Genomic DNA, 10,056 nt, shown 5'->3' with positions numbered 1-10,056 from the left:
TACAGTCAACTAATGACAACCCCAATTCAGAAAAGGCAAGATTTTCAGGACAACTTTAAGCATATGTTTATGTGCTAAGTGTGTAGCTAAACGTAGTTAGATGGATTTCACAGGAGCATAGGAACATCTGTTGGAAGGTATCTCTGGGGATCATCTAGCCCAGCCTATCACTGAGAGTGGTAATATCACCACAACTAAACTGGATTGTCAGTCACAGATCTGTCAGAGTCTTGAAGATTTCTGACAACAGAGATCTCACAGCTTCCCTGCACAACATCTTTCAGCATTGCACTCTTGCACTTTTTTCACTAGAAGAGTATGTCCAACCTGAATTTACTAAGTTACAATTTGTAGTTGTTGCCTGTTTTTTTAAATTTTTTTATTTTTGCCATTTGGCATTGTTGAGTATAGCTCGGCACCATCATCTTTGTAAGTCACCAAACTAAACAAGTGCAGCTAACTCTACCTCTCTTCATAGGTCACAATCTTGAGGACCCTGGCCATCTTGGTTGCCACATAGTGGACCTCTTCAGTTCCTCTGTTTCCACCCCTCTAGACTAAATGATCCAGAACTGGAACCAATATTCCAGGATCAACCTCAGCAACACCAAGCAGATGTGAATAAATCTTTCTTCAATCTGTTGACTAGAGTTCTCTCAGCACAGTACACAGTTCACTTCACACGTAATGAAAGTTCACTGTTGGTTTGTATTGATCTAAACACCCCAAATGTGCATAAACAGAATGAGAAACATCAAGATCTAAATGGGAGAAAAAAGCCTTAGTAAGGGCTGACACATAGTCTGTATACTAAACATCTAGGCTTTCATAATGGAAGGAACTGTGTTTAAGCCTTTCATGAGAGATTAAGAGAGACATCCAGCACTTGCCTCTTGGAGGCACTTTCGTTTCCTCAGACTGATATACTGCAGAGAACTACAGGCACCATGAAACAAAAGAAAGGGAGCAATTTCTTCATTTGGTCTTTCAATCCCAAAACCAAAAATAGTACTTACACACTATTTTACTTTATGCAGTATGTCTGTAAGATCAAATTAATTCAGTTTGAGAGAGAAGTACCTACATTTAGGATTTAATGTGTGTCTACAAGCACATGGTCTTAAGCTGCCGTTATAGCCAAAAAGTGAGGGCTTAATTCAGTTATAAAAACAAATTCATCCAGGGCCATTTTAGAGCATCTGAGATCTTTTCATGGAACCACTAGAAATTGAGTCAGGAGATACTGAATATCTACACCCATCTAAAATGGCAGACTGAAAGCATTTGCAAAGGTACTAGAGGTTTGACCAATTAAACTGAGCCTCTGATCAGTGATTGGCAGAGTCCTGAAAATTATTCATCTCACTCCAGTGTAGACACTCCATAGCTGGGTGCTGTGGAGCAACTTATGGCAACATCGGGCAACTTATCTTCCAGGCTCCAAGTGCCACAAGAAGAGCAGAGACATCTAGAGCACCTGTAGATGCCTCCATGGAAACACCTAAATGTAGGTATTAATCTCAAACTGAATTCATATGTATAATATTAAGTGTCATTTCAGATGGCCCAGGATAATCCACCCACCCTTTAGTTTCTGCTCAAAAGAGAAAGGAATCATTCCTGTATAATGATTGCCAGCCCCATGAAGTTGTCTCAGCTACCCTCAGGAATGTCAAATGGTGCCATGTGTAAGCAACAACAAAGAGCCGTATGTGTTTGATGTCTTTTAGCTTAGTTGGTAAACTCCATCTCTGAAAATACTCCTGCAGATTCTCTTTAAAATAACATCTTCTGTGTTCTGCTTTCAGCTATAGCTATGATTTATTCAGACCATCTTGTGTTAACACCTAAGGGATAGCCTATTTTCTGTACTAAGTGAAATAAATGAAGTATTTTTCTTCCCTACCTTGGGGAATGTTGGATGGTTTAAATAATTTATATGCATTAATGAGACATCAAATCAAGAATACATAAAAGAAAAAGATGGTTTTATTTCATCATGTATAGTTACAGATCAAGCTAAAGGTGATGGATTATATTTTTTTAAGTTATGATAAACATTAAGAAGTTTATAGCTATCAACATTTCATGAACTGTTATATCACATACTGTAAATATTTCTTATATTTATAGCAAGTGTACTAGGAAGATATGTGCTTTTAAGGTGCCAGCTGCCAATACATGAGACTGTTATATGTGACCTCTGCAAAAGTTCAAGAGCAAACCAAGTATTTGAGCATCAAGATGAATAACCACTCCCTAAATTTTCAATCATCTTTTTGAATGTGGGCCTTCATTTCCCATTCATTTTCATTAAGTGATAAACACTTTATTTTCTTTTGAAGAGCTACCACTGAATATGTAGATGTATCTTCCCCTCTCCCTGAAATCTACTCATCTGCATGCCACAGGAATTCTGCACCAACAGTAATTTGCAACTTAGAATACTAAGAAAGAAATGAAAGGCTACCTTATCTAGCTGAAACTGTAGGGAATTAGGTAGCATATAATTACCTGAGCCAGACAATATAATTACCTACGTAAAAGATTAACCCATATTATACTATTTTTTACAAGTCGCATTAATAGAACACTCCGAGGAATGAATAACTAAAATTAATTTAACTTTTTAACAATTATTGGTCTCAGCAAGGAGACTTGTGATTGTTAGGAAAATGATGGAATTTTTCTGAAATTTAGCACCTTGGTCTTTTTGAAACTCTTCAAACTATTGAACACAAATTCTTTTGATTACTATTTTTGTAATTCTACTAGTCTCATTATACTGAGTGGTCTATTTGCATTTTGTAAAATATTAATTGTGCTTAATATTAATGCCTTACAAGTAATGCCTTACCAACAGTATCGTGTGGTTCAATAGGTGCTGTTGTTTCAGAGGGATCACTGATGCCATGCTTGTTTGCTGACAAGACTCGGAAAACATACGGTTTCCCTTCCGTTAGGTCAAACACTGCATAGCGAGGAGATTTCACTGCAACCTGTGCATTGACTCTTTGCCAGCTTCCACTGCCAACCATGGACTACAAAGATAAAAAAAAATTGAAAAAAAAAAAAATTCAAAGGTGTGAATCAATTCTGTGAACTGTCAGAAATGAGCATGTTGCTGTATTGCGTCTTTCCATGAATTTATCAAAGAGCTGTAGGAGAAAGACCACTCTTAAATGCCTCACTTTAAAATATGCAGATTCTTACAGCTCAGGCATTCTGTTACTCTACAGAAGGGTCTAAATAGCTCACTCTCCCTGCCTGCCTAGACTTCAATATGTGCACATTTGTAGGTACAGCTAGCCTCCAGTTACGGCCATAACTGTCAGCTGTGATTGGTCCCAAAAGAATTATTCTCACGTCCTGCAAAATGAAGCAAGCAAGTCCTAATCCAAATTCCGCAGAAAGGCAGGGAGGGGGATACTTCGTCTTCATGTATTCTATTGAGTAAGGTCACGTCTCTAAAAGTGTTCACGAAATGAAATTATTACTTTTGAATATTCTCAGTGCAGCAGCTGAGCTAATCATCACTGCAAGAGCACATGGAAATGAGCCAGTAAACCAACACTCTGAGAAAAGTCTCCAGATAAACTGCTGACCCAAAACAAAAATTGGTCATGGAATTATTCAGCATGTTTAGTAAAACTCAAATGCCCAGTAGACAGCTTAAATAATACTTCTTTAAACAGAGAAATTAAATGTTTGTTAAATCTTGGAACACCAAGTCCGAGAACAAAAACCAATAGACTGTGAACTTCTTAGAGGGGAAGTAATGTTTCATGGGTGCTTGGAAACTACCCTGTATGTAATGAGGCTTACTATGGTTAAATAATAAAAATGTAAAAAGCTAGAGCCCGTATATCACAATTTTTTTTCATAAATACTGAACCTGTCTAGTATTCTCAACCAAAATAAAAATAAAAAATAAAAAAAAAAATCCATTTCCTTCAGAATAAAAAGATGGAAAATATGAAATAAGCATTATTTTACCATATATTTTACTTTATGGCATGAAAACTATTAATCTTTGCATTTAGTTTTCACAGAGGAAAGAATAAACATCACATTTTATCCTGTAGTTTTAAGGGAACATTGCTATACAATATAGAGAACATGTTGCCGGTTTGTGTTTCTTAAAGCCTTTAAAAATACATTTTTATTCTTCCAAACTGAGACTTCTTCATTTGGAATAAATTAATTAGAAATTGTGCCTTTCTAAATTAACATGACAGTGGAAAGCAAAAACTAAACATTTCCTTATGAACTGACTGAGCTATTCATACGTAAGTTATTTATATGTAAAAAGGTTTTAGATTCAGGAATTAAGTAGTATAATTATTTTTTTTTCTAATAATAGCCTTTTACCCCTCATTCTCACTTTCCTTTAATAAGTTTGGCATTTAATTAAGACTTGTTTGTTCGTCATTGTCATTGTTCTATACTCTTTCTGGAGCTATGTATAGCTATTTCTGTAAAACAAGCAGATACATATATTTTCCAGTTCATACTTAGAATGAAATTCAACTAACCAAGTGTAGGTGTCCACTCAACGGAAATCTTCATCTGAGCTTTTTATCTGGGCTATTCCTGCATATTCTGGAAACAACAAGGTATTTTCATGCCAAAAGTTGGTTCAAATTTCTTAATTTAGTGTACTTGAAATTTAGATAAAAGGAGATGTATGCAACTGGGAATAAGTACAAGGAAGACATGCTATTTTATTGCATAGAAAGAAAACTAGATACTTATTTCTATGGAAATTTTCATTACTTGTTTTGAATGTGAAAGGCAGAGTGGGAGAAATCATGGAAATGCTTGCTGGAAAATTTAACTAATGATTGGACTTCACACCTATTGGTTCATCCAGCCAGTAACGGATGATGAAGAATGTAGAGATAGGCTATAAAGATTTTTTTTAAACTAGAGGTTTTGATGTGATAGAGGAGGAAAAGACAAGACTGGGGCTTTGAGTGATGGGAACACAATGATTAGTAGTGAAATGAACTTTGGAGGAATGTGCTGAACAGATGTGAGAAGGAAAAAAAAAAAGGCTGTCACAATATTGAAGATGCAAATGGAATGTGTGGCAGTTTGGTGGACAGTTTTCGTGTTTGTGGATCATTGAGAGTGGACATATGCTGAGGCATAGTTCATACAAACTAAGTATAGCTTGAGGTGCAAGAGTTTTAGAGGTTAGGTATGAGGCCAAATTTACCTACTGGAGAAACTTTGTAGCAAGGAGGAAACATTAGGACCTCTGGCTGTAATCCAACAGACTTAATTTAGAAACCTGGCTGAGGGACTGACGTTTTTAAGTCTTAGTAGCTTAGATGGAAAAAGAACAAACCTCTCCAACCATGATCACTGAAGTCCCCTGTCAAGTCAAAGGGAAGACGAAGGCAGCCATGAAGACTACCAGGGAGCAGTGAACCTGAGAAAGGCATCTGCCTCTCTGCTCACCTTAACAGGGAGTAAATTGGAAATGTCAGGGCATAGCAGAGGGTGCTGTAAGCCTGCAAAAAGGAAAGTGTCATATTATGAGTCACTGTTTATTCCTTGCTCTACCACAGGATTACTAGAAACTTCCCTTTAAAACAGGCAGACTGCAAATTTCCAATCTTGCCTGTGGGAATGTGAAATCTTAAGATGTCTCCTTTCTGTTAGACCTTTACCTTACGCATGCAGCTTGTAATTGCATACAGCAAGAAAACCTCTTCCAGCCAAATGCCACTGTACAGTACAGTACAGTACCTTCTCAATGAAATACGTCAGTGGCTCCCTGCCACGAGGAACAGGTGGATCCCAGCTGAGCACAACATATGTTTTGCTGATTTCTGAAGCATGTACATTGGTGGGAGGGCCTGGAATCTGAATATCGCCTGGAAGAGTAATAAACGCAGTGAATGTTAAACTGCAGATTAACCCCTGGGTCAGCACTCCTGCCACAGCTCATTTCTGTGAACTCCCACCCTGCCGTGCAAGGCTCAGCTACTAGGAGTTATCATATCATCTGTGCAGTTCACTTGCTCCCTTCAATTAGATTTTGAGAAATAAAATTTTTGAGAAATAAAGCAAATGATATTAATATCATTATTTCAGTAGAAGCTAAATATGCCTCCTGAATACCTGTGCCTCTGTCACATTTTTTTTTCTTTGATCACATCTGAATTCTTTCTATCTGCTGGGCAGAATGCCTTGGAAAATACTCTATGCAAATGAGATACTTTTTTATCAAAGACTGAAATCTAAAGAGTTATGAGAAATTAGACTAGAAGAAGATATCTGGAAGGGAAGTACAGTAAGGAGAAAAGCAGCTTAACACAAAGCAGAAAAAGGAACAAACCTATTAACAATGTATCCTGTAACGTGACAGCATTACCAGCCATATAGTCTCATGCGCTTCTAAAAACTGTGAAACGTAGATGTAAAAATATGTCACCAGTCCTCTGGTAACTCCCATTGGTGTGGCCTGATCAGTGCCCTCTCCCCACTCACTCTGCAGGGTTACCAGGAACATGGTGCATGACCTGCACACCCTAGGCCAGGCTGGAGGAATTCAGCATGGCCCTTTGTGGTCACTCTTACCCACCACAGTGTGAGAAGCAGCTAGTTTTGCTATCTGGGGAATTACAATGGTGTAAAACAGCAGTAGAAAGGAGAGGCTCAGACCTATGATGGACCACTTCAGGCATAGCTATGCAACCCTGAAGAAGCTTCCTCTTGGTAATAGGTCAGAAACAGCAACTCAGCAGATACCTACAAATATTTTATTTTTATGGCTTGCAATAGAGAAAGCAAAAAGTTTTCTTCTTTTAAGATATGTTTTGCCACTTCTCGGGCTAGCAAGGAGCATATATCCTCTAAATGCTCAGGATCTTACATTAAAAAAGTGAAATGTTTCAATAACCATCTCTAAACCATGGAAGTGATGTTTTAACAGTTTATAAACATCTGCAGAAACAATCAGGCTCAAAATGTACACTGAAGTTATTTTGTAGTACACATTTCTCAGTCAAAACCAGGCTTTTTTTAAAGCAAATGGGCATATCCAAAAAAAAAAAAATTATTTTTCTCTTAATGCTTTCTATATTTGATTTCCTACAAATACACTTTTTAAGAAAGACGTATGAGTCTTAAGATAAAAGTCTAAGATAAAATTGCCAACATAAAATCAAGAAAATTAAAATAATGCTTCACAGCATAATGCATAAAGTCAAAAGGTTTCCAATTGATTTCACATAACTAAACCACATTTTCTTACATCCTTGAAAACTCCAAAGCTGGCATAATCTGTAATGATATAACATGATGGTACAGCCTGCTCTCCCAGGATGGCAGGTCATTTGGACTACAAAGGAAATCCATTTGTGGTCTATGAGATCATTTTTTCAGAAATGGTCTCCAATCTTGCAAATGAAAGTAATGATCTATATAAGCAAATGTATTTGGATATTCATACTCCTTTATTAAATACACACATTCATGTAACAGAAATCCAAATATCACTACTCATGCCAGAGTGGGCATTTAGTGCCTCTGACCATTCTCAGGCAATCCTGCAGGATTGTAGCAGGACTACATTTTGTGAAGCCAAACAAGTAAGACCAATGTATTCTGACCCTACAATGTGATTCTGATCCTATAAGAATACCCATATCAATTAATTTAGGGAAATTTTGTAAACTGAGAGAAACTTTATCTGTCTGTCCATGCCTGGGGAAACCATTTAATGTCTGATTCTGTGCAAACTACACCTGTTCTCAGGTGGTTTCTCTTTTACTATGTTATTGGAGTTACAGCTTTATAAACTTTGTGGAAGAAAGTAGATAGACCCTTTTATTTTTTTACTACTGAGCCATTAGAGTTAACATTTTTGACAGCTTAAGTGGGAAAAAAAAATCATTATTATCCAAGCTGAAAAAAAAAAAAAATCACCACATAAAGAAACAACCAAAAAGAGAAGAAATTGAGACTTTAGCTCAAAACCTGGCAGTGATCTCTCCAGTTCTGCTGAGGAAAAACAACATTTAGTGTATAACCTTAACTGTAAGAACAACCTCTCTGTTCAGATAGAAATATTAATTAAAGAATTGGGCTGGATTGTACAAGCTTTTATGAAAATGGAAATAACTTGATCAGATCATCAAATCCAGCCTAAAAAAAAAATCTATATTTAGCTTCCAGAATGATAGGAAGAAGGGAATTGTGGGCAATCAAATGCAACATTCAGCTGTTTAAACTCAGATAAGCCTTAGCCAAAGCAAAAAGGTGAGGCGTTGCTGTCAGTACATAAGAAAAGTAGTGCTGTTAGGAGTCCAGTGCTCTCTATCCTTTTAGAACTCACCTTTCACTTCTAATCTCTCATCTTTACAAATCAGAGGCTATAAGACTATCTGTCTTCATTTATTATTATAAAGAGTTTACTAACTAGGTAGATTTCTTTTCAAGCTATGTTTCTAATAATAATGTTAAATTCTTGGAATATAAACAGACAGACTAAAATCATAGCAATACTACATACCTTCAAGGTCATCTTTGCTGATCACAATCTTTCGCCCTTCATCCACATGAATAGCTGTTAATGAAAAATGTTCAATTAGTTTCTTTAGTTTAATAGATTTACAAATTTTGAAAATTACTGTTCATCACCTATTCAAAAACCCATATAACCCTATTTCTATAACCGTCTTACTAAACTTTACCCAGACAGAATTAAAGCAAAGTCATACACAGGTTCATTCGCTTTCCTAGGAAAACAGAACATGAAGGATGTGCTAAGCAGCAAGAATCATAGTCATAGTAGAAGAATTCAATAATGGGGCAGATTAGTAAACAATTGTATCATGAACTGTACTTTTGTTACAGGAATTAACCACAAAGCTAAAGCAAACAGCATATTCAACTCAGATTCTGCAAGCAACATTGGGGCAGCTCTTTGTAGTCTTCATATTGAGTTTAATTCCTCTCCGAGTAGAAGGAGCACACAAACCAGGTGGTGTGCCAGTACACTATATATAGAGTCTGTACAGGGGTTTAGGACAAGGCTAAATAAAGAAAAATACTCCCCAGAAGAAGCCAGCTTACACTATTCAGGGACAAGCTTTCACAAGGCTCCTTTGCAGCCTGCAGTGGCCTTGTGCACAAGACCAGTTTTCAGAAAGAAATTGTTCATTAGATAGATTGATTTTTTTCCATCTGCCAGAAAAGTCATGACACCAGAGAACCCTAAACCTGTAGCATAAGGATTATGTGCCAGTATTTGTGCTTCATTGAGAAAAGAAGATGTGGATAAATACAACAGTCTGTGAGCCACTGAATTTGTATGGCTTTTTTTTTTTTCTTCAGCTAAACCAGACATACTCAATAGTTTTTTCAAAAGTTACTAACAAAAAATGTAGAAGTTTATAGGATCTGAGGCCCATCTGGCAGTGTAAATGATACAAGTTTCCAGGGATAACTCTCTTGAAATCATTGCTCCTTGTGATGAGTTTTATACTTAAAGCTTAGCAAAACCAACTATAATCAAGATGGAGTCCCCAGGTCCTGCCAAATAGTCTCTGTGGACCTTGCCCTTCCCACGACATCTCCCGCCTTAAAATTGATGAGGTATATAATCAAAGGAAAAAGTAAACTCGCTCCTTAGGTTAACTAAGAAAACAGAATCTTGAATTAAAAAAAAATAATCAAATATTCAGCATCTGTTTCAGCCTTGTTTAACCTACTTTGTGTTCTCTCCTGGTCAGCGGGGTCAAGAGCTGCAACTGGTTCAGAGGCTCGAGAAGGCCTGCTGATGCCAGCGCTGTTCACCGCTCTCACACGGAAGATGTAAGACCGTCCCTCCTGAAGACCAGTTACAGGATACTTGCAGATTTTGACAGGAGCATCATTGCACTGGACCCAGTTTTCCAAACCTACTTCACATCTTGGAGTAGCAGAAGACAGCATTTATCAGTATCATCCCACAATAAGCATATACCATACAACATATACACACCAAGTCAGAATCACAGACGTCATCCTCAAACTATATATCTCATTAATGACAGTCAC

The 10,056-nt window shown here is 37.0% G+C and overlaps 1 protein-coding gene across 1 annotated transcript in view; it reads right to left on the bottom strand.

Moving 5' to 3' along the window:
* Positions 1-2,857: 2,857 nt before the first annotated feature.
* Positions 2,858-10,056, bottom strand: part of LOC103781605 (M-protein, striated muscle-like) — a gene marked incomplete at both ends in the record, with an annotated part of 15,005 nt that continues 7,806 nt past the window's right edge. Inside the window, 4 exons of the mRNA XM_008949328.1 lie at positions 2,858-3,041; positions 5,758-5,885; positions 8,528-8,581; positions 9,729-9,928. Of these exons, the coding sequence (XP_008947576.1) occupies positions 2,858-3,041; positions 5,758-5,885; positions 8,528-8,581; positions 9,729-9,928 (566 nt within the window). The remainder of the gene's footprint in view (positions 3,042-5,757; positions 5,886-8,527; positions 8,582-9,728; positions 9,929-10,056) is intronic.

This window comes from Merops nubicus, unplaced genomic scaffold (genome assembly GCF_000691845.1).
Source record: "Merops nubicus isolate BGI_N331 unplaced genomic scaffold, ASM69184v1 scaffold53121, whole genome shotgun sequence".
Classification (NCBI taxonomy): Eukaryota; Metazoa; Chordata; class Aves; order Coraciiformes; family Meropidae; genus Merops; species Merops nubicus.
This window is presented reverse-complemented; position numbering and strand designations above follow the sequence as displayed.